Source organism: Sorex fumeus, unplaced genomic scaffold, assembly GCF_029834395.1.
Source record: "Sorex fumeus unplaced genomic scaffold, SorFum_2.1 ptg000044l, whole genome shotgun sequence".
In the NCBI taxonomy this organism is placed as follows: domain Eukaryota; kingdom Metazoa; phylum Chordata; class Mammalia; order Eulipotyphla; family Soricidae; genus Sorex; species Sorex fumeus.
Window position 1 is genome coordinate 9,960,514 of NW_026606101.1, and position 23,405 is coordinate 9,983,918.

At 53.1% G+C, this 23,405-nt stretch overlaps 1 protein-coding gene across 1 annotated transcript; it reads right to left on the reverse strand.

The window, feature by feature from the left end:
• Positions 1 to 3,248: 3,248 nt before the first annotated feature.
• AAR2 (AAR2 splicing factor) lies at positions 3,249 to 21,044 on the reverse strand. Its single transcript, XM_056122021.1, has 4 exons — positions 20,898 to 21,044; positions 17,134 to 17,926; positions 13,324 to 13,553; positions 3,249 to 3,465 (listed from the first exon to the last, which is right to left on the reverse strand). Exons 2-4 carry the CDS (start codon positions 17,888 to 17,890, stop codon positions 3,298 to 3,300), a joined length of 1,155 nt encoding a protein of 384 aa, XP_055977996.1. The 5' UTR covers positions 17,891 to 17,926; positions 20,898 to 21,044; the 3' UTR covers positions 3,249 to 3,297.
• Positions 21,045 to 23,405: the final 2,361 nt, after the last annotated feature.

Genomic DNA, 23,405 nt, shown 5'->3' on the forward strand with positions numbered 1-23,405 from the left:
TAATTTGTTTTTCCATTTTTTATTCATCAAAGACACACAACAGACAGCCAGCTGGGACAAGCGGGAGACAGAGCCGATGTCACCTTGTCCCAAACACGAAGAGACCTATTCGTTCTTTTGTCAGCCCAGCTGTATGATCCTGTGTAAATGTAGTTTGCCTTTTGAAAATGTTTGAAACGACATGAAGGCCAGGATCGGGGATGTGGCTCAGCGGTAGACAACTTGCGTTGCATGTGTGAGGCTCCAGGTTCCAACCCTAGCTCTGCCCCCAAACAAACGCGAAGGCCATTTTTGAACACCTCAGGGAGCCTGGAGGAATCTATCAGGACCTCAGGTCCAAGAAAAGTACTTATTTCTTACATATGCAGATGGCTGTCCAGAGGTGCAAGCAGCTGGCCCAAGGTCACACTGCGGGCCGGCAACAAAGACCAGGCTAGAAGCGGGGGAGCGGAGCCCTGAGCACTGTGGCTAAGAGCAGGTTGCAGATTCCGCCCGTGGGAATGTGACTCTGGACCTCAGACCATGACAGCTGTGGGCAGCCTGTTTCCTCAGCAGCACCACAGGGACCTCATGACAAACTGTGGCGAGGATTAAGTGGAACAATTGGAGCACTTTGCCTATAGTAGCTGCCCATTCTGCCAGCACCAGTTTGTGTATCTTGGGTCGGTTTGGGTCTGTGTAGGCACCACACCAACATGCTTGAAAAATAAGAGGCACAACATTCAACCTCCAGGTGCTGCCCTAAAAACGCCAACAGGAGTCAAATTCTGTCCCAGTGGAACCCTGGGCCCTGATCACAATGCTCTCACTTCTGGTGACATTCTCCACCAAGGGTGGCCAGAACCCAGCCAGATTCAGTGGAACTCAGAAATCTGCTCTTCTAAAAATCATCTGCACAGTCCAACATTCACTTTTTAATTTCTTCTTGTTCTATTTAGGGCCACACCTGGTGGTGCTGGGGGCTACTCCCAGCTCTGTGCTCAGGGGCCCATGTAGCACTGGGGGTTTAGCCCAGGCCTCTTGCATGCAAAGTCTGTGCTGAGTCCTTTGAGCTCCCTCCAGCCCCCAATCTCCCACTCTTCAGTGGTTTTATCAGACTCCTAGGACTGTGTGACCACGGCCACCATCTAACCGCAGAAGCTTGTCCTTGCTGCAGAGAAACCCCAACAGCCGCTGTTTGTCTATTCCCATCCCCCCCCCACCCCCCATACCTTCACCTGTCGCTGTGGAACTGCCTCCTCTGGATGGACTCGTGACACTGATGCCTGTAAGGCTGCTTGCACTTACTCCTGTCTGAGGCAAGCATGTCTCGAACCTCTCTTCGTGGCGATCAGCTGCTGGGGCAGTCTTGGTGAGGAGGCTCCGGGGAGGAAAACAACAGCACATTTCACACAAGGTCAAACTCGTGCTTATTATAAAAAGACCACAGTCGGGGCTGGAGCGATAGCACAGCAGGTAGGGCGTTTGCCTTGCAAGCGGCCGACCTGGATTCGATTCCCAGCATCCCATATGGTCCCCTGAACACCACCAGGGGTAATTCCTGAGCGCGTAACCCCTGTGCATTGCCAGGTATGACCCAAAAAGAAAAAAAAAAAGACCACAGTCACTCCCTTATCCTTGGAAGATACTCTGCAGGACCCTGAGCATCTGATACCATGGGCAGGACCAAACCGACCCCCCTGCCCGAGGCTCTCCTCTACACACATGGACCTACATCAAGTTTAACCATAAATGCAATGACAGTTCTTAAAGATGCACGCGACGTTCAGGCTGGAGCTGCGGGAGCGACAAACTGTGAAAGCCAGACCAGGGGTCCAGACGTGGGCGTGAGCCCCCAAAGACGTTCTGCGCACAGGAAGCAGTGCCGGCTGCCAGCACCAAGGGCTGCCTGCGCTCTCTCTGGTAGGGAGACAGCGGCACCCATGCGCAGCAGCCTGGCCACCCCGGGGGCTGGACAGGTTAATGGCAAGAGACTCACACAGAGGGATTTAGTCTCCACTCCAAGACTTTAATGTACATTATCCTCTAGGAAAAACATCTCCAAGGAAACAAGTGGATCTGAAGGTCTTTACCAGCAGGGATCCGCATTCAGAGGCTTGGCCGAGTGAAGCCCTGGGAGAGGTTGGAGGAGGGACGTAATCAGAGCACAAGAGCTTGAGGTCAGGGTGGCTGGACCCCTGTGCTGATGGACAGCCCCTCGGGCCTCCAGAAGAGCAGAGCCCCATCCCTCCGCGAGCTCCACCACAGGGCCAGGAAGCCCGACCCTGAGCAGGTCCCCTCAACTTCAACAGGGATAAAAAGATAGCCAGAGCAAGTCACTTTCTTTTGGGGGTGGGGTGGGGGGCTGGGCCACACCTGCCAGTGCCAGGGATCAAACCAGAGTCAGCAGCATGCAAGGCGAGTGCATTAACCCTGTATTCTCCATCTGGTCCCAAGAAGCTTTTTTATTCTCCCTTTTTGGGTTGAATTTCCAGATCACCAAAGTGTCTCTAGAGGGGACATGCCCACTAGGAGAGTTGTCAAGTCCTTCTGCGGGTCCGGAGCTTCCGAAAGGAAGAGACAGGCAGGGTTTGGGCAGCTGCACAACCATCACCCCCTCACCCCACCTTCTGCCTATGTGAAAAAGGCTCACGATGGAGAAAACGGCCAGAGGGATAGCACCCTGGGTATCCTGGGTGTTTGCCTTGCATCTGGCCAACCTGGGTTTGATCTCCAATAACCCATACGACCGGTCCCCTGAGTGCAGAGCCAGGGGTAAGCTCTGAGCACTACCGGTGTGGCCCCAAAACCAACCAAACTAACAAAAAGATGGAGAAAACAAAAACTGACCGTTTGTCAGGCTCAACCTAACCGTCATCTTGTGTGATGTCCTTCCCATCTGGGCCTCCTGGGAAAACACAGCCAAGCTGGCTGAGCTGGGTCCCCATCCAGGATCCCCTGATGCTCTAGCTTCCAAAACGACTCCTCAGGCCCCTGAGATGAGAAAGTCCAGGCTTTCTTGTTGCTTCTGGAAAAAAGCAACGAGTTCTCTTGGACTCGGGGCTGTCTCTCCCTCGGGAAACAGCAGGCGGCTGCTGAGGTGAGGTGGGGTCTCTCTCACCCAGGGGCTTCTGTGAGAGCATCAGGAATCCAGTCACAGTAGCACCAAGGCGAGGCTGCGGGAAGCCCACACGCGCCCGCAGGATGGGGACAGCTTCCGTGGCACTGAAGTTACTTATTTACAGAAGAAGAGGGAATCCTGGCTCGAGTGTTGTGGACCCAGGGAGGGGTGGCGGGGAGGCCAGGGGCCCCCCCACGCTAGCCGGTCGCCGCGCCCTCGGGGAGCTCCACCACCACCGGGGCGCAGTCCTCGGGCTCCGCCTCGAAGTCCCAGCGGAACTTCTTGGTGAGGTGCGCCTGGAACTTCTCCGCTTTCTGCCTCAGGGTGGCGTCCACGGCAGCGCTGCGGGCGGAGGAGAAGAAAACCTACAGAGAACAGAGGACAAGTCACTCCCGAGAACAGAGGGGCCCGAGAGCGCTGTGGAAATTTCCTCATGGCGCTCGGCTCTCTGGGGCGGGCGGATCAGCTGCTGCTGGCACCGGCCCAGGACACCTGCTGTGCTCCCCCCAAACCAAGAAATAAGGTCCAAACCCAGCTGAGAAGCTGCGGCCCGACTCCAATGGAAAATTACTACTGTCCTGGCAGAGAGACCCCACGGTGGTAAGGAAGGTGGGGTGGGGGGCAGACCCGGGGCCCCAGCTCCCGGGGGTCCGAGCAGGCACCAGGCTGCAGCTCAGGGGGAAGAGAGTAGCGGCAGCGGCTGGTCCTACGGCTGGGGGCTTCGAAGCCCCCGGTCCCCGCAGTCCCAGGCCCCCTGCCAAAGCCGAGGGGCGGAGCTGCTGCTCTGATCTGCAAGGGTTGCCGGCTGCTGGCCTGGGGCTGCGGTTCCACTGAAAAGTGGTCCCTGGCGCTTTGTCTTTTTAATTGTGGTAATATATACATAACATAAAATCTGCCACTTTACACATTAACATTAAAAATTAAACTGTGCACCACTTTTCACCATCTCAAGTCTACAGTTCCATGACGTCTAGACATCCCTGCTGCCGGCACCCACCCCCGGACCCATCTCCGAGCGTGAGCATCCCGCCCAGGGGACTCTCCCCGGACTTCCTGTGGCCTCCCCTGCTCCTGGCACCTGCCCTTCTGTCTGCCTCGGAGGGTCTGGGTACCTCACCGACGTGGCACCCCACAGTGTCTGCCCTTAGGCTGCTTCCTGTGCAGTGCCGGGGCTGGGCCCCAGGTCCTCCCAGAAGCCAGGGCTCCACCCGAGCCCCATCCCGGCTGTTGTCTGCCCTTCTGCGGACACTGGCTTCCTTCCCTCAGCCTAATGTCCTCACAGTGCTTCTGTGTTGGAGTGGGTGTCACGGCTGAACACAGCCTGTCCAGATCAACCCCACACTCTGTTCCCCATCCTTCGGCCAACCGGCAGTTTCAGGTTACTGCCTCATTCTCAGTGTCAGACATGGTGCTACGATCATGGGTTGTGATTCTCTTAGAGTTCCTCAACTCTTTGCATGGGTACAGACTTGGAAGCAGAATTCTTGGACCATCAGGTCATTCTGTTTAACGTTTTGAGGCTGGCCATACTACGTTCTGTCATCTCACAGTCCCAGCAACAACGAGGAATGTCTCCACATCCCCGCCAGCATCTGTTACTTTTTGGTTTAGGTTTGTAGGGATTGTTGTTGAGGGCCCAAGTTGTTCCTGGCTGGGTTCAGGAGCCACACGATGCCTGGAATTGAACCCCGGGCATCACCCATTACAGGAAAGTACTCAACCACTTGAGTCCCCTCCCCAGCCTCCAGCTGCTCTGTTTTTAAGCGAGCATCCTAGAGAGTCTAAGGTGGCATCGGGGTTTGGACTTGCGTTCCCTGATGACCAGCGTTGCTGGCTCCTGCCCTGACTTCACTGGCCATAGACAGATCTCCTCTGATGAAACATCCACCTTCAATCAAGTGATTTAAATTTTGTTAGTGTTAAATTCTCAGGGTTTTATACACACACACACACACACACACACACACACACACACAGAGCACTAGCACTGTTGTCCCACTGTTCATTGATTTGCTCAAGCGGGCACCAGTAACATCTCCATTGTGAGGTTTGCTGTTACTGTTTTTGGCATATTGAATACGCCACGGGGAGCTTGCCAGGCTCTGCCGTGCGGGCGAGATACTCTTGGTAGCTTGCTGGGCTTTCCGAGAGGGACGGAGGAATCGAACCCGGGTCAGCCACGTGCAAGGCAAACACCCTACCCACTGTACTATTGCTCCAGACCATATATATATATATATATATATTTTAGATTTGATATTCAATTTAGCTCCATTTCATGCAACAGAAACATGGGCAGAGGGTAGAGGCCAGTTATTTTCTTGGTGTCTAAAATCCCACTAGACAGGCTCCCAGCCCCTGGGAATGACAGCAAATCCATCATTCCTCCTAATACTGCATTCCAAAGAGCATCCCAACAGAACCTCACAAAGCCCCAGGACGGAAAAACTCTAGAATGTCTGTTTCATGAAAAGGAGGCTGATAGGAATTAAATGAGATTTTTTTAAAAATGCAGGAATCGGGCTGGAGAAATACCACAGTAGGTAAGGTGCTTGCCTTGCATGTGGCAGACCCGAGTTCGATCCCGGCAGCTCATATGGTCCAAGTCTGTCAGGAGTGACCGCTGAGTAAAGAGCCAGGAGTAAGCCTGAGCACTGCAAGGTGTGCCCCCCTCCCCCAAACAAATAATGCAGAAAGGAGCCTGGGTTTTCCCAGGCTACCCACTGACTACCCCTGGCCCCCTCACACGACAGCATAGCACTTGGTCCACCAGCAAAGGAACCTGTGCTCTGGTTGGCCAGCTGAAGGCGACAGGGGCACCTTCTGGGCCTAGCCCTGCATCCTGTTAGGAAGAGGAGTGAGCTCAGTTCCAGGGCTCAGAACCATTATGGTGGATGGCAGGGGAGGGAGGTGGTGGGGAGGGGAGGTTCACAAAATGTTGTTTGATTAACTTGAGAACCGGCTAAACACAGGCGCGGGAAGCACAGCCACAACAACTGTGGCAGATCAATAACACATCAGAGGGGCTGAGCGAGCGTGCTGGAGAGGGGGACGGGGAGCTGGAAGGCGTCTGCAGGAGTGAACAGAGCTGGCTGGGGAGCGCTGAATGCAGCTCGCAGCTGAGCTCCGTGGAGGGGCGGGAAAGGAACACAGAGATGCCACAGAAGCCTGAGTCCAGGCTGGTTTCAGAGCCGGGACTCAGGAGAGCCTGCCTGCTCCACTGGCACAAGCCTCCCTCCCCTTCCCTCCCACTCTCTCAGCTCCCCCTCCCCCTGCCCTCTCCCCCACTGCAGCATATGCTTTTATGCTTTCCCCTCTACTGAGATACTGAGAACACCCTTCCACCCCCTGCTTACTCCTTTTCCATCTGAACACTCCGGTCCAGCTCAAACATCCCCTTCTTAAACACTGTAGACTGAGGGCGGGTAAGGTTCTCCATGCAGAGCCCTGGTCTCTGATAACTGCATTTACTGCGAGCCATCCCGAGACATGAGGAGCGACACCACTGCACTGATGCCTGTTTGGTTTTTAAGCTTGGGGTCGGGGGTAGGTTAAGCTTGCAGCCGGCAGTACTAGGGGGCGATCCTGGTTCAGTGCTTGAGGTCTGTTCCCAATAGTGCTCGGCTGACCATGAGATGCTGGGCATTGAACCCTGGCCTCAAGCACACAATGCATGTGCTTGGCAGACTGACAAATAAGAAGTACCCACTAATAGACAAAAAATAGAGAAATATAGATGTTTTTCAGGCCGCACTATGTGGTGCTCAGGGATGACTCCTGGCAAGGACGCAGGACCATACGAGGTGTTGAGGACCAAACTGGGGGGTGGGTGCATGCAAGGCAAATGCCTTAGCCCAGGTACTCTCTCTCTCACCTTTCGTCAGATATTTAGGGAGACCATAGGTTGTTAAAAAAAATATTTATTTGGGGGGCTGGTGCAATACGTACAGCAGGGAGCGCACTTGCTTTGCATGTGGTTAACCCAGGTTCGCTCCCCAGCCCCACATACGGTCTCCTGAGCCCTGGAAGGAGTGATCCCTGAGCACAGAGCCGGGAGTAAGTCCCGAGCACCTCTGGGTGTGCCCTCCCTCCCAAAAGAAAAAAGAGCTCTGAATTCACTTTGGGAGTAACTGCCAAATAATTGCTCGATAATTCTGCCAGTGTGGGACAGAATGAGGGCGTCATCCTGGGGACAGGGTGGCCTATTTACCAGGCCCTGAGTGCCACCAATCCAGACGACACCTCCTTATGATACGACTTTATAAAAGCCCAAAACACACCCTGCAGTGCCCACATATCCCACACTGTGCTAACAATCTGTATCCTCAGAGCCCAGAGACGTCCCCCGCCAATGTGCGGGGCACAGTGCTGCGCCCCTGCTGGGCAGTGTCAGGCTCCCTGAGTGGATATGAATGAGACGCAGGAGTCGCTCTGCCACTGCACTGGCACGGGTGGCTGGCAGGCAGACTGGGACAGGCTGGGCTCCCTCTTCCATACACTCAACCGGCAGCGACGAAAACAGAAGGCCCTGTCTCAAAAATAAGGCTTCCTATTCGAAAACTCCTTTGTCCTTTCTAAAGAATTCATCAATTAGATCTTTACTACAGACCTGGAGGTAGGTGGACAGGAAATTACTATTCCCAACGTCAAGATGAGGATGACAGGTGTTGAGCAAGTGATAAATGTCAAGCTAGAGCTAGTCCACTGAGAAAGCGAAATCCCTTCTTACCAAGACCTTTGTCTTGCCAGATGTCAAGCACATCCTTGGTAGTTTCAGCATTAGCCTGTGGACAGCCAAGGGGCTAGAAGCCTCAATGCTTCAGGAAATGTCCCCTCTAGCTCCCCAGGGCACAGGAGAGAGCAGAGGTCCACTTTTTGGGGGATAGGAGAGTGAACTGAGTGGTTCCTTGGTGCAAAGCACATTCTACATGCTTGGATCCCCGGCTGACTTTCTGAAAAGACAACTCTATTGAGGCAGAATTCACAATTGATTAAATTTGCGTATTTTAAGCATTCAGTAAGCTTTTTTGTTTGCTGTGCTATCTCTCTGGCCCTTCCACAGGCTTTGACAAATGTATCCATGCATGCAACTGCTAAATGATAAAATCAAGAGAGACATGTTGCAATTTTTCCTCTTGGCATCCATGTCTGAGCTTGAAGGCTTGCAGAGAATTGTGTAACTGTCCCCATAATCAAGAATTCAACAGTTCCAGGAAGCCAGAAACACTCCCTGCAGACCTTAGTGGGAAAACCTTGGCCTCAGGCCCCGCTATCTACCGACCTACGCTTGTGCTGCGTTTATATACTTGCTATCTTTGAAAAGCCACAGTAAGGGATCAAGAGACAGTATGACAGATAGGGTGCATGCTTTGCACACAGCCGATCGGGTTCAATCTCCAGCACCACATATAGTCCCCAAGCAGGGCCAGGAATGATCCCTGAGCACAAACACAGGAGTAAGTGCTGAGCACAGCCTAGTGTGGCTCAAAAACCGATCCACCCCCGCACTCCAAATAAGAGCTCACAACGCAAAAAAGGAAATGTGTAGACAGTGCCTACTCTTCCAACTAAAATTTACTTTGATCCTCATTTTAAAAGTAGTTTTATATATACTCTTTACAGAACACAGCGACAATTTCGTTTTTTTATTTACTAAAGTAAAACAGGGCGGGAGAGACAGTACAATGGGTAGGGCACTTGCCTTGCGCATGGCTGACCTGGATTTGATCCCTGGCATCCCAGATTGGTTTGGTCCACTGAGCACCACCAGGAGTAATTCCTGAGTGCAGAGCCAGGAGTAACCCCTGAGCTTTGTTGGCTATGGCCCCAAAACGAAACAACCCCCCCCCAAAAAAACTGAAGTAAAATCAAGTATATACTTTTCAATTGTTGAGAAACAAGTCTTCTTAATATAGAATATTAATACGTTATCTTAAAAAACTTTTGAAATATGATAGCAACATTTCACAGGCAACTGCAATGATCTAGAACTAAAAGGGCATCTACTGGATATTTTTCTTTCAATATGGAAAAGGCATTGATACTTTCACAATTAAGTCGCATTTTCTAGAACTGTAAATTACTTTAATCAGAAACGTGAAAGCTTCCTTTTAAAGCCCATGCTAAACTGAGTTCAGTCAGGTCACCTTGAAAAATTAAAAATATCAAGGTAGAGAGCTGAGTCACTACCTTATCCTATTTTTTGGCTAGACCAAAAAGATAAAATTGCCTTTTTTTTTTCAATTCCCAGATGATCATGGGGCTTAGAGTAAAACTAGCCAGAGAGAGAACATTTTATTTCTACTTGCAGGAAAAGAAATTGGTGTTAAAAGTACGACTTTCACTTCACAATGATTAGCAGGATGGGGACAGGGCATTGAGTGTCCTGAGACCCACGGGAAGAGCCCGGAGGTTTCCGCCTGAGCTCAAACCACAGAGGGCGCCAGGCAGACTGTGCTGCAGCTCAAACCTCAGCCCTGCTGTCTACGGCACCTGCTGTCTGTCACCTCCCTGATACCGTGTCCACAGCTGTTAAACGGGCTGCATGGCTCACCTCCAGCATGCCAAGAGCTGCAGGAGGTGACACAGGAAGTGTGCACAAACGGGTGGCTGGAAGGACGAGTCAGCTGGGGGATTCGTCATAACAGCCAGAGACATGCCGGCCAGGGCCGGTGTTTTCCCTCAAGAGGTAAGGCTGGATCCTGGCTGGCATTTTAAACATTAGCTGAGACCGGAAGCTGGAAAGCACATGTACCTTACTGGGAATAAAAAGTACCTTAAAAGGGAAAAATAAGGCGATATGATGTGACTCTGCCTAAATGCTGGATGATCAGCAACAAAAATCCTTGTTTTGTACATAACTCACTTTCTAGCATACTATTAAATTCAGATTATCTTTTCATTGGTTTTAAACAAATCATGGTGACTCAACTTGTTAAGCAGAAGAAAAAAGAAACCTATTTTTGGAGCACAAACAATTTTTATTCAAGCTAAATCCCTGGGATTTGTAAAAACCAGGGGCAGCGATTCAAAAGGCCGCGCATGGCCACAGTCAGAAGCGTGAACACGGCTGTCTCGGGGGGCTCACACACGGCCCCAGCTCCCCTCGGCGGTCCGCTGCTGTTCCGGCTCCTGTGAGGAGGGCAGTCTGGCTCCCCGGGGAGAGCGGACCTGGGGTCTGCTATGGCAGCTCCCAGGGACTAATTCCTCTCAATGCACTGAGGAGGGAACTAGATTCACACCATCGGGCTGGTGCTGAAGTAACTCTTCACTTTAAAGAAAAGGTGCCGCAATTTTTCTCCACCATTAACTCTCCATCAATTCTCACGGCAAGTGCCCCACTCATGCAACAAGCCATTTCCGAGTCTCTCAACCCACAGTCTCATCCCAGCCTGAAGGAGCCAAGCCCTCTTGGGCCCTCACCTCCGAGGCCTGTGGGTAGGCTGCACGGCTTGGCCCATCAAAGTTCTAGAGCCACAGGGAAATAGGCTCCTCTGGAAACCGCAGGCTAGCACAAAGTGGGAGAAGCGCTCAGTCTCCACGTGGTGGTAAAAACAATCAGAGGAAGAAAATTTCAGCTTTGGGCAAAAGTGCACAGCTGCGTGGGAAGTCGGGCAAATAGTCCATAAACTCTAGCAAGGAGGGCCTGTGCAATGTCACAGTGACAAGTACCAAGCCTCGACAGTATGGAAGGCGAGAGCTGAGATGATGTCAGGGCGGTTCCTGAAAGGATCCTGTCAGTGACACACACACAGGGGCAGAGGGGAGCGGGCTTGGCGAGGAGGCATGGACACAGCCCACTAAGCTTCTATCAGGGCCAAAGTCGCAGAGCTTAGAAGAACCGACACTGAACTGTCCACTGACAAGGCTGCTGGGGGTGGCGGGGGATGTGCAGAGCGACAGTATAGCGGGAGGGCACTTGCCGTGCACAAGGTGACCAGGGTTCTGTTCCCCAAGCCCACCAGTAAGCCCTGAGCACCGCCTGGTGTGCACCCGCAAACAAAAGCAAATAAATAAACAAGCAAAAAAGCCCCAACACTGTCAAGAGAGAAGACTCCTGTCAGAACTGGCGCGGCCTGTGCGGGCCTCGCGAGGAGCCGGCTGCTGCTGGAGAGGAGGGGGCTGGACGGGAAGCAGCAGGGAGCAGCGGAGGACAGGCAGTGCATCCTCTGCTCGGGGTGTTGACTTTCTAGGAAACAGATCGCAGACAAAGAGGATGGGCGCCAGGTTTATAGGGCAGCAATGCATGTGCCAGAGCAGGGACAGGCTGCTGGGCGGACCTGGACAGTGTGAGTGGCTCCAGTGGACCGAAGGCCCGGGGGAGGGGAGCAGACGGGCTCCTCGGACACTCGGGGTGGATTGTTTACTTTCCCATCCAAACAGATGCTTGACTCATGGACTGTTCAGCTCATATCTCCGTTTCCAGTCCATGGGTCCCTGGAGAGCAGGTCAGCTAAATCAATGACCAGCTCTCCCAGGAGACGAGAGTAGTGCGGCTGAGTCACAAAACTGCGCTCTGAGTGCGGTGCTACAGAGAAAGAAAGGATGCCCGAAGATCGAGTCTACGGGGCGGGACAGGGCGGGACAACAGCACAGTGGGGAGGCCATTTGCCCGACCACTCGGGGTGCTAGCCCCGGCATCCCAGATGTCCCCCAGGAGTAATTCCCAAGTGCAGAGCCAGGAGTAACCCCTGAGTATTGCCAGGTGTGACCCAAAAACAAACAAAAAGACCATCCCCATATCTACCTCTATATTTTTAAGGCACATATCTTGAATTTTTCCAAATAATCACATGTTGATTTCTCAGTGAAAAATCTGAGAGAAATCTGCCAACCATCATCTTTACCCAGGGACCCAGCTGTCCCCTCTCTGCCATTCCACGGCGCTGCCAAGCAAGCCCCAGCACTCAGTGCCGGGGTGGGGGGGGGAGCAGCGTCACCGCGGCCCCAGCGGGGCAACCACCTTAGCCCACTCCGAGGGAGCAGGCCTGGAACGCTGGGGAGCTCTCCCCGGCAGCAGGCAGGGAGAAGACACACCTGTGTCGCACACAGCCAAACAATCAAAGGACACTCTCGTCCCTTTCCTGGTGTGGCACAAACGCGCTGCAGCTCAGCTCCATGGACTTATACGTGAGGTGGTGGAGGCAGCTACCCACTCACGAGGACACACACACAGTCCGTGGGGTTAGAGAAGTGTCCCGGGCCTGAGAAACGGGTCACCGACAGTGTCCACTAACAGCAGGTTCCTGGTGGAGGAATGTGCTGTGAACTCTGTACTGAGGGACAGAAACCGAGACGGGGCCCTGGCTGCCACCGAGAGCTGTGAGTTCCCATGGCGACTTCGCCGGGGTCTCAGCGGTCCAGTGTGACAGTGTGAACAATCCTTCCTGCCTTCTAGACCTCCGAGGAAAGGACTGGAGGAAATGCCCCCAGCGTGACGTGCATGGCACCTGCTGCCCTACAGGCACAGGGAACGTGTGCACCATTCCTTGCCCTGGTGGGCTCAGGAGACCTGGGGCAAGTCACTAAGGGTAGTGCAGGCCTAGGGGCCCCCACCCAGGGAGCAGAAGGCAACTCCTGGAGTGGCACAAACGGGGCTGCAGCTTAGCTCCAGAGCTTGTGGCTTCCGCCTCTTCCATCCTCAACTAAGTTACAAAGTTATAGTGACAGAGGCTGTCCTGAGAACATAAAGGAAGCTAATCTGTTTGCAAAGGGAGGAAATAACCCAGGATGAAGATTGTAAGTTGTTTGAAGCTTCTTCCCTAATTGCCACTCATAATGAAAATTTAATTGCCAAGTTAAAAGCAAATTTCACTTTTTCTGTCAGAGAAATCTGGACAGATACTGGCACATTTTGCTTGAACAGGAAATCAAAGTTACTTTAATGCTTAAACGAGATCTAAGAAGCTGCAGATGTTTCCCGGGGAATAAGAAGCTTCAGGACTGTCCTTCTGGAGCGCAGCAACTCACTGCTGCAGGGAGGAGAAACAGTGTTTCGAGCTGAGGAGCTCTGAGGAACTCCGAGGGCCAGAGGAGACTCAAGGCCACATACCCCATGCTCAGGGGCAAGGCAGTTCAACAACTCTCTCTGGGATCAAGGAAGATCATGTTGAGTAAGAGCAGGAAAGGGCCCAAGACTAGGAACTAAGGTTAAGGCTACTTGGGATAATGCGACAAGGTCACAGGCACCCCCCCCCCCGCCCCCCCACAGACCAAGTGCTCACCTGTAAGGTGCTGGTGAGGAAGTTGTCCTGCGAGACAATGTCCACGAAGAAGTCCGCAGGGATCTCTCCGAGCTGGTGGTACAGGATGGAGATAAGGTGCGTGTAGAGGTCGTGGTGCCTGGTCATGGCTTCTTCCGAGCGGCACAGGAGGTTCAGGAGTCGCTTCCAGTGCTCAAAAGCCTCGTACACATTCCCCAGCAGGAAGCAGACGAAGGCAAACTGGAGTTCCCCTGGACCGGGCGGAGAGGGGAGATGTGAGTGGCAGGGCGTGGGTGCTCCCAGCAGGTGCCTGGAGAGTCTGCTAGACTGCCATGCACTCGAGTCACAACAGCCCAAGCGGTCACATCGGCTTTGAAAATCTGACTGCTAGAGAAGAGCTACACCTCGGATGACCTGGCATCGTTTATTTTTTTCTTTTTTGCTTTCTGGGGGTCACACCCGGCGATGCACAGGGATTACTCCTGGCTCTGCACTCAGGAATTATCTCTGGCAGTGCTCAGGGGACCATATGGGTTGCTGGGAATCAAACCTGGGTCGGCCGCATGCAAGGCAAATGCCCTACCCACTGTGCTATAGCTCCAGGCCCTGGCCTGGCATCTTGATAGCTTATAAAATGTGTCTGTGGATAATATGATGCACGGGTCCCTAACCTAGCTGTCCAGCAGAACTACTGAGAGCTGGTTCTAAAGCAAGCTCCCCTCGCCTCACCTTGAGATCCTGGTGAGATGAGGGGCTCACGACTGTCACCCTATGACCCCAGGCCGATCTGACGCCAATGTCTGTGCTAGTGGCGCCAGGGAAAGGCAGCTCCACATGAGCGGTGCTCCCTCAGCTACGCTCCACAGCTGCTCAGGGATGGCTGAAGTTCACGGCAGGGATCCTGCCCACAGTCCCACAGACAGGCTCGGCCCACGGAAACAACGGAAAGGGACAATACTGGAAGGAGTCTCACTAGCAGGCGAGTACGGTTCTAGAGTTCCCCCTCAACGGGAACTCACAAGAGTTTGTGAGTACTTCTCCGGGCTTAACCTGCCGGCCAGAGGAGTTTCATCTGTTTTTATCACAGGATGCTGCGATTTTATCTCTAGAAGCAGCTTCATGGCAAAAAACCTGGGCCTGGGAACCAAACTTCCACAATTCAAATCTCAGCTGTACTCCCAGCTTCACAGCTGTGTGACCCGGGCAAGTTTCTTGACCTGTTCATCTCTCCCCTTCCTTAGCTGGGGATTGTAGTGACGATTACATGAACCAATACAATACAAGCAAGGCGTTTAGAACACAGCCCAGCACGGAATAACGCTCGAGACATACTCGTTCTCATCAGTACATTCCCATGGGATACCTTGTCTCAAACCAAAACACTGAGAGATCCAGCAGCCACGGTCCCTTGAAGAGATGGGGCGTGATCAGGGTGCTATCGCTGCACACTAAGCAATGTCTGTGGGCATACAAGGAGGCCTCTGGCTGCCAAGATATACTATTGCTGATCAGGGACAGACATTCCTCTGGCTTTAAACTTCACTATGGTCTCTGCAGTCTGTCTAACCTGGTCCATAAGGAGAACGGGTGCATTCAGCACCAAGCCTCTCCAAGTGCGTGGTGCCTGACACTTCCAAAGACCTGGGAAAAGTAGTTCCATGTCCTAGGTGTGTGGGATTAAGCCTGTGGAGATTATTTGATGTATACATTTTAAAATATAATTGATATTTTGTGTATGATAGAAATTAATGATTTGTTGCTTTAATTGGCTTCATCTGGTCAGCTTGTGACAATATGAGCTTATTCTTCAAGTTCAGGAAGTTTATTTAAATTTATACATTCCGGGCTGGAGAGATAGTACTGTGGGCTGGGTGTTTACCTTAAATGTGATGACACAGGTTCAACCCCAGGCATCCCATATGGTCCCCTGAGCATCTCCAGGAGTGATCCCTGAACATAGAGTCAGGAGTAAGTCCTTGGCACTGGCAGGTATTACCCCAGAACAAAAGAAAATAAATTCATGCATTTCTGATCTCTTTTAAAAATATATTATGAGACCAGAAACAATTTCTAAGAGCCATTCAAAGATGCATTCAAAGTTATTCCTCAACAGACCTTTCCACAGGATGACTTGGAGGAACTGACGTGTTTGAGTAGAGAATGGCCAGGAGTGGTAAGACAGTGGGGAGGGAGCTTGCCTTGCATGCAGGTGACACAGGTTCAATCCCTGGCACTGCATATTGGTCCCCAAGCCCGGCTAAATCAGTCCCTGAGCTCAGAGCCAGGAGTAAGACCTGAGTACCACCAAGTGTAGTCCAAAGAGCATACAAAAAGAAAAAAAAAGACTTGTATTCATTTTTAGTCATAATTTCAAGTAGCACAGCAGGTAGGGCGTTTGCCTTGCAAGCAGCCAACATGGCCAACCCAAGTTTGATTCCTCCGCCCCTCTCAGAGAGCCCGGCAAGCTACTGAAAGCATCTCTCCCCACAGCAAAGACTGGCAGGCTACCCGTGACATATTCGATATGCTAAACACAGTAACAAGTGTCACAATGGAGACGTTACTGGACCCGCTCGAGCAAATTGATGAACAATGGGAGAACAGTGACAGTGACTGTGTAATGCATTAAGATGCATCTTTTTATCCTTATAATAATCAAGTGATCAATGTTCTTTTTAATCAGCTGAACCAATGATGTAACAGGCCCTATATCCAAAAGGCCTTTCTCAAGGCCAGAGAGATAGTAGGGCGCTTGTGTTGCACACAGCAGATCTGGGTTCAGTCCCAGCATGCCATGTGGTTCCTATGCCCACCAGGAGTAATTCCTGAGTACAGAGCCTGGAGTAACCCCTGGGGATCATCAGGTGTGGCCCAAACACAAAACAAACAAGAAAGGTCTTTCTCAGGACTCCTCCAAAACAAAAATGTGTCAATGTGTGGAAGTACCTGAATGGCTGGTAAAGACATGATGATGTCTGCTGTCACTAGTAACAGAGGAAATGGGAACTGAAGCAAGAGGTGATTTCCCCACCATGCAGCCTGAAGAGGGTTTTGCTGCAGATCCACCACTGGACCAGGCTGCAGCAGAGGACAATGCGAGACTGCACCACACACACCTGTCGCCAGTTACCTAGGACATGTGCTAGAGCCACCGCAGAAGGCTGGGAAACAGAAGTAGCCGCCATAAAGAAGCAGTGATTGCTTCAAGGACATGGAATGGTCTAGGCGGATGGATTTGGAGTAAGTTTTAAAATCTGGTTTTCCTCCTCTGATGAATATATAGTAAAAACAGCAACAATTAAGACCTTATAACAACAATTAAAACTTCTTGTAATAAGAGGCTGGAGAGACAGTGCAGGGGTTTAAGGCACCTGTCTTACATGTGGCAAACCTGGGTCTCCCCAGCTCCACCAGGAAAGAGTGATGCCCAAGCAGAGCCAGGAATAGCCTGAGCATGGCAAGTGTGGCCCCCAAACCCAAAAGTAAACGAAGCAGTAAATAAAGCGACAGGCCAGAAGGAAGCCCAACACCGGGAGAGGCAGGGGGCCCTGCGCCCTTGACCCAGCCAGCTGATTCCACCCCCAAGGGTCCCCCAACACAAGACTGTCTGTGTGAGGCTCACTCAGGGGGGCTGGGTTCCTGCAGACAGACCTACGAGGGTCAGCTGCAGATCTAAAAACAGAGTCTTAAGGGAGGCTGGGCCATCTGCTCTTTACCAAGTGTCCTGGGTGGGCCAGTGTCCTGGCTGGTACAAGGAACACTGGACAAGCTAAAGCAAAGGTACCCCCTTACTCTAAAGCCGCCCCGCACAGGCAGCCTCCGTCTCCTTACCAAGTACATCCTGGGGGCTGCCGGGGAACTGCTTGCTGAGCACGGTCTCCAGGGCATAGGTCAGGTCCATGCTGTGCCGGGTGATCTCAGCCGGCGTGGCACCTTCCGGGAACATCTGCGTGGGCAACTGGGAGAAGCGGATTTCCGTCCCGGCCCGGGGCTTCATCTCGGGCAGCCGGGCCAGGCCCTCCTGGTAGCTCTTACACTCGGTGTCGCAGCGCGGCAGGTTCTGCTCCAGCCGGTCCTTGGTGTGCTTCATGGAAAGCACGGGCAGCACCTCGGAAAAGGCGCAGATCTGCCGGCTCTCGGGCTGTAGCTTCTCCACAGAGGCCTCGCTGATGAAGTTGGTGAGCGAGATCCATTTCTTGAGCGTGCCATAAGGGTAAGGGCCCAGGAACGGGTCCAGCTCCTGGAGGTTGGCCCGCATGGCCTCTACCTCAGCCTCCGGGGCTGGGCTCAGGTCCACCTCCTCACGGAGCGCATTCCAGCGCAGCACCACCAGCCCACGCTGCTGGAGGCTCAGGAAGAAGCCCATGCGAGGGCCCACATCCCGCGGGTTGGCCTTGTCCACGGAACTGTAGTGCAGGAAGTGGACGCCTGGTGGGATCATCTTCACACCCCGGAACTTGGGCCCCACCTGCCAGGAGTTGTAGTCGATGCCAAACTCTGTCCCCTTGGGCATGTTTAAGATGACCACAGTGGCCCCCTCAAAGAAGAGGCTCTTGGCAAGCTCAGGGTCCATCTGCATGGCAGCCATGGGGCTAGTGGCGGATGGCCTGGTCTTCTAGAAGAGCTGAAAAGAAGGGGATCAAAGTTAGGCAGAACCCAGGGAAGGAAGCACCTGGGCTGAGCAATCTTTAGGCGTCAGGCGCTGAATTAAGTCCCGACAGAACAGTCTCCTCTAATCCTTGCAGCGGCCTCACAGCTGCCAAGGGAATGTGGAGGGCAGAATCAGAGAGGACATCTGTTTTGGTTTGTGGAAAGACCAGAGTGAAAGTGACAAGCTCCAGGCCACAGAGGTCATGCCCTCCAGGCTGGTGTCCTTTCCCCAGTCCTCTTAGGACCTGCTCCCAGAGGTCCCTCACTGCACGGGGCAGGGCAGTAGAGGAAGCCTGGAGAGGCCGCTCTAAACCACAACCTCCTCTGTAATCGAAGGCCAACAGGTGCGGAAGAGTTAAGGAGATGATTAAGAGGGGCACGCACCCCGTTTCCCGTCAGCCTCAGGTAAGGACCAGAAATGAGTAGAAGGGGGACAGAGGATGTTAGCTTCTAAAAATCCACAGAAGGACAGGGGAGCACTTTTCAAGCACAAACCTCCTCTTCTACATACGAAAACCTAAAAGAGGCTGGAGAGAGTCCAGCGGGCAGGACACTTGCCTTGCATGCATCCCACACAGGTTTGATCCTCAGCACCCTGTATGATCCCAAGGCCCACCAGAAGTAATCCCCGAGCACCGAGTCAAGAATAAGGCCCAAGCATCGCTGGGTATGGTCAAAATAAATTAGTAAGCAACTCCAAACCCTAAAGTGCATCCTGGTGGCCCCCAAGCGCCCCACAGCCGGGCCTAAACACCTGACTGACCATCAGGCCCCGAGCGAGCTGCAGAATCAAGCATCACTGAATGTGTCCCCGTTGCCTCCCCACTCTCCAGCCCCCATCTGCAAAACAAAACAACAAAACACAAAACAAATAAAACCCTACAGAGCAGGGAGTGAAAACAAGGGGCACAGTCAGGGACAGCACTGACCCATCACCCAGAAGAGACCCAGGGCTGGGGAGCTCTCAAGCCACGTGAGGATACACAAGAGGGTGTGCACGCAGGCCACCGGGGGATGCACAGAAGGGAGCCCACTCGGAGCACTGCAGCACACGCTTTGCATGCAGGAGTCCTGGGTGCAGCCAAACGAAAAGAGTGAACGGTTCCATCAGGAAGTGACTAACCCAAACAATCACTAGCCTCTAGCCTCAGAAGCCTCTCCCAAGGCGACCAGGGAGCCCCAAGTGCGGGCCGACTGCCATAGTTTCTCTGCCAGGCACTGAGGGACAGGAGCAGAGGAAGCCCCACCCTCAAGGCACCTCCAAGCTAGGTGGCATGGGGGTCCAACAAGACCACCCATTACATAGCAGAGGAAATTTAATTCTTCCACTCCTTTTACTCTTAACTAATAAAACACACAGCAAGGAAAGAAAGAGAAAAAACATTTAGGGCACTTTAAAAATCATCTCTACCTAGAAAAACTATAAATCATTCCCACTCTACATCAACATTTATTTCTGAAGCAAAGTCAATTTGTTAATGGAGTAAGGAGGCATTTATGTCTCAGCCAGCATTAAATTAAATTTTTTTAAAAAAAGGACAAGCACATGAGAGTGGTAATATTATTTTCTGAGTTTGTCTGCTTTATGTATGTCCTGTCAATAATGACATAGAAATGTTGTTATTATTTTTTTTCCAGCGGGGGGTGGGGGGGGCACACCTGGCTGTACTCAGGGCTTGCTTTGGGGTCTGTGATCAGAAATCACTCCTGGCAGGGCTTGGGGGAATCAGATGGGGTGCCCGGGATGGAATTCGGGTTAGCTGCATGCAAGGGAAGAGTTTTACCCAACTCTTCAGGACCCAAAATGTTCTTAAGGCCCAGGCATGTGACTCAGTGGTAGAACACTTGCCTTGCACATACCGGTAGATGGGTTCAACTCCCAGAGCCACCCCACACCCCTCAAAAAAAGTATGTTACTGTCAGTTACAAACACCCCCTTCCCAAAATCTGAAAGCCATTCATTCCTCTAAATAATTTATAGAATCATATGTTCCCACCCAACTCTGAATCCAGAAATAAGTATTTACTGAATGAACGGCTCCTGAAGGATAAGTGCCCATCAGTTAGCCATTCTTCGGCTGGCATCTGTGCCCGTGTCCCTCTCCTTCCCACCCCACCCGCCCGGGCCGCAGGCCTCTCGGGGGAACCTCAGCAGCGGGCACGGTGGCCTGGCCGAGAGAAGATGCCGCAACAAGGAGCAAAGCGCCCCCGCGCCCCCCACGCACGTCCCACCCTTTCTCCCACATCCCTCGCCCGTGCAACCACCGCTGTTTTCTGGGTGGGGTGCGCGGGACCCGGCCACCTGCTCGCACCCACCGCCGGGCACGGGGGCTTGGCACAGAGTCAAGCTTGTCGTGCATCCAACACCCACCCACACGCAAAGCCGAAAGCCAACCCCCCCCCCCACCCTGCTCCTTCCCTCTTAGGATGTGCTGCCCGACCCCCCCCCCCCCTCCGCCCCCAGCCTGCTTCACATCGTATCCCCGGGACAGAAGACCCTTCTGGGGCTTTGCAGCCCCCAGGACTTGGCTCTTCTCCCCTGGGGCGCTCTCGGGGCGCCAGGTCGCTCCTCTCCCTGGCACGGCCCGGGTGTCCCTGCAGCTCCGGCTGGGCCGAACCCTTGTCCTGCGCTATGCAACTTGCAGAGGGGCTGGACAGAGCCCAGAGGGGCGCGGGGGGGGGGGGGGGGAGGGACAGAGCCCATAGGTGCTGGATGGGGCGCAGAGGGGCGGGACAGAGCCCATAGGTGCTGGATGGGGGGCAGAGGGGCGGGACAGAGTCCAGAGGAGGCTGGACAGAGCCCAGAGAGGCGCAGAGGGGCGGGACAGAACCCAGAGGGGCGCAGAGGGGCGGGACAGAGCCCAGAGGGGTCGGACAGAACCCAGAGGGGCGCAGCGGGGCTCCCCCCGACCCTCGGCTCCAAAGTTAAGGGGGAAGTTGGTTACCCCGCGTGCCCCGGGCCGCCCGAGATTCCGCGACGGTTGCTCCTGGGGCCTGCAGAGCCGCCGCGGTCCTGAGTCCGCCCCACCCGCGCGCTACACGCGGGCAGAGCAGCGCCCAGAGGCGGGGATCGCGCTCAGCCGCGGGACTCGGGCCACGCGGAAACGCGCCGGAAGTGCTTCCTCTCCGGCGCCGGACGGGGGCGACGCGGAAAGCGGCCCGGCGGGGCCCCGCGGTCTCGGGCAGAATGGGCCGCGCCTGCAGGTTCCGCATAAAGGGCCCGCGCCGGGGGAATCCCTTTCCATGCTCCTTTCAGCTCCTAACCTCAGAGAACAGCTTCTATCAAACGACCCGTTTCGTATCCCGCCCCAGAAACACACCCACGAGTCATGCTTCTTGGGCCGCAAGCAGTCATGGTCACTGGACTGGGGTCAAGGCCAGGCCGGCAGTCACTCTCAGACCCTCTTCTCAGCCAAAGCCCTGGCTAGCCGCTCTCTACCCAAGTGGCAATATCACATGGTCCTATTATGGGCCAGTCCCAGCTCTAAATCACATGCATCCCCAGTGGCGGTGGTGGTGGGGGCGGGGATTGTAGAGGTGGAGGGGGGCTCAGAACCTTGCCCTGGTTCCAGAGAGAACCCCTTAGCATCAATGAGCAGCAGGTAGGTGTGTCCACCCATAATGATCCAGTGTCCTTCAGCAGCCCAGGTTGAACCTGATGTTTCAGTCAGGCTATAAACATCTTGACTTTGGAGGAACTGTCTTGTTCTCCATCGTTTTCCTGAAACCTAGCACAAAACCAGGCACAAAGAATTGGCAAAATTACATATTACGCACTCAATTAAGCCTGTGCATATTAACAAGGGGCCTCACCTTGGTCTCATGCTAGGCAAGCACCCTACCCGCTGTACTATCTCTCCAGCCCCAGGCCTCACTTTGGGGTTTAGCCCTGTGCTGGGGGGTTGAACCTCCTAGGAGATGTAGATGGTTAAGTCAGCAAGAAGTTGGCTTGCATGGTTCTGAAGGCTGAGTAAGTAAGTGCAAAATTATCTACTATTTCTAGTCCATACGCTAAGCTTAGTCATTAGTGTATGGATTAGAAATGGTAGGGAATAGTTGGGAATTCATATTTCCAACTCACAGGAGATACACTTGAGACTCAAAGAGGTTACACAGAGTGATGGAGCAAGGGATGCAGTGAAGACTGTCCGGCTGTTCTTGTCCAGAGGTGCCTCCCTTTACCTGTCACTCCTTCTCAGTGACAGCTGGTTACGCTTGGTCAAATTCATCTCTCCGTGGATTGCGGTCCAGATGGGCCTGCGGTCATGGTTCTGTGTAACGGATTGCTGCCACATGAACCCGAGCTGGCCTCTTGTCAGTCACAGCCATGCATGTCCACCTCAGCCTGGCCTGTTGCTCCCATTTCTGGGGTGGAAATCTCAGCTCCTCCCCATTCTCCATTCCCAGTCTTGGGTGATGAGTTCCCTGGGCTGGTCTCAAGCCCCTGTTCCATTTGGGTTCCCATCTTCTTTTTGTGTATGTTTTGTTTGGGGTCACACCCAGCAATGTTCAGAGGTTACTTCTGGCTCTGCTCTCAGGAATTACCCCTGAAGGGGCTTGGGGGACCGTATGGGACGCTGGGGATCAAGTCAGAGAGCTAGGACAGACATTAAGGCACTTGCTTTGCACAAGGCCAACCAGGATTCAGTCTATGGTACTGTGTATGGTCTCCTGAATCCTGCCAGGAGTGATTCCTAAGCAGAGAGCCAGGAGTAAGCCCTAGGTATGGACTCCCCCATTTACAAATTAAAAAGATAATAACAATGAATTAATTTCCAAGCCACTACCTAGAGTTTCTTTTCAAATTTTTTTATTTATTGAGGCTCTGTACTTTACAACAGTGTTAATGATGGTTCCCCATCACATAATTCCAACACCACACCCATCACCAGTGTACCCTTTTCCCTTTCCCCAGTGACCCCAAATGCCCCTCCCTTTCAGTCCTGCCCACCCCCCTCCCGAACTCCGTTGTGTGGATCAGTTCTCCTGTTACTGCCTAGCATTTCTGTTCCCAGTGTTCTGGGCCCTGGAGTCTCTCAGAAAATAGGAAGCCCAAACGGGATAGGTGCCAGTTCGCTGGTGTCAAAGGTTGAAGAGCGCCGCTCCCGACGAATCAGCCTCAGTTTAGTCCCAAGCAGAGGCTGACCCTGCAGGAATAGGAGACCAAGCTGCAGATCCAGTGTGTGGGGACCCAACTTCGACAAATCCAATCCCATTCCAAAACCCTAGGGTGACACAAGCCGAGGGAACCTACAGGGGAAATTCAGGGAGGGATTCATACTACTCATGGAAGCAATTGCAGATGTAAAGGACCAGAGTCTAGAGAATGCTGAAGAATTAATTTTCACTGGATGGTATCTGTATCATCTAATGAACGTCTTCTTGTAGAAGAGATCATATTTACATTTGAAACTACAGGGTAATTCCCAGGATATAGATTTTAAAAAAGTATT

Excerpts from the sequence above, each read along its gene's own strand:
- AAR2 (XM_056122021.1), bottom strand. The coding sequence starts at position 17,890 with ATGGCTGCCATGCAGATGGACCCTGAGCTTGCCAAGAGCCTCTTCTTT. Across the intron at positions 13,554-17,133 it reads CAGCCCCCAGGATGTACTTG|GGGAACTCCAGTTTGCCTTC; the intron begins GTAAGGAGACGG and ends CGCCCGGTCCAG. Across the intron at positions 3,466-13,323 it reads TCCTCACCAGCACCTTACAG|GTTTTCTTCTCCTCCGCCCG; the intron begins GTGAGCACTTGG and ends TGTTCTCTGTAG.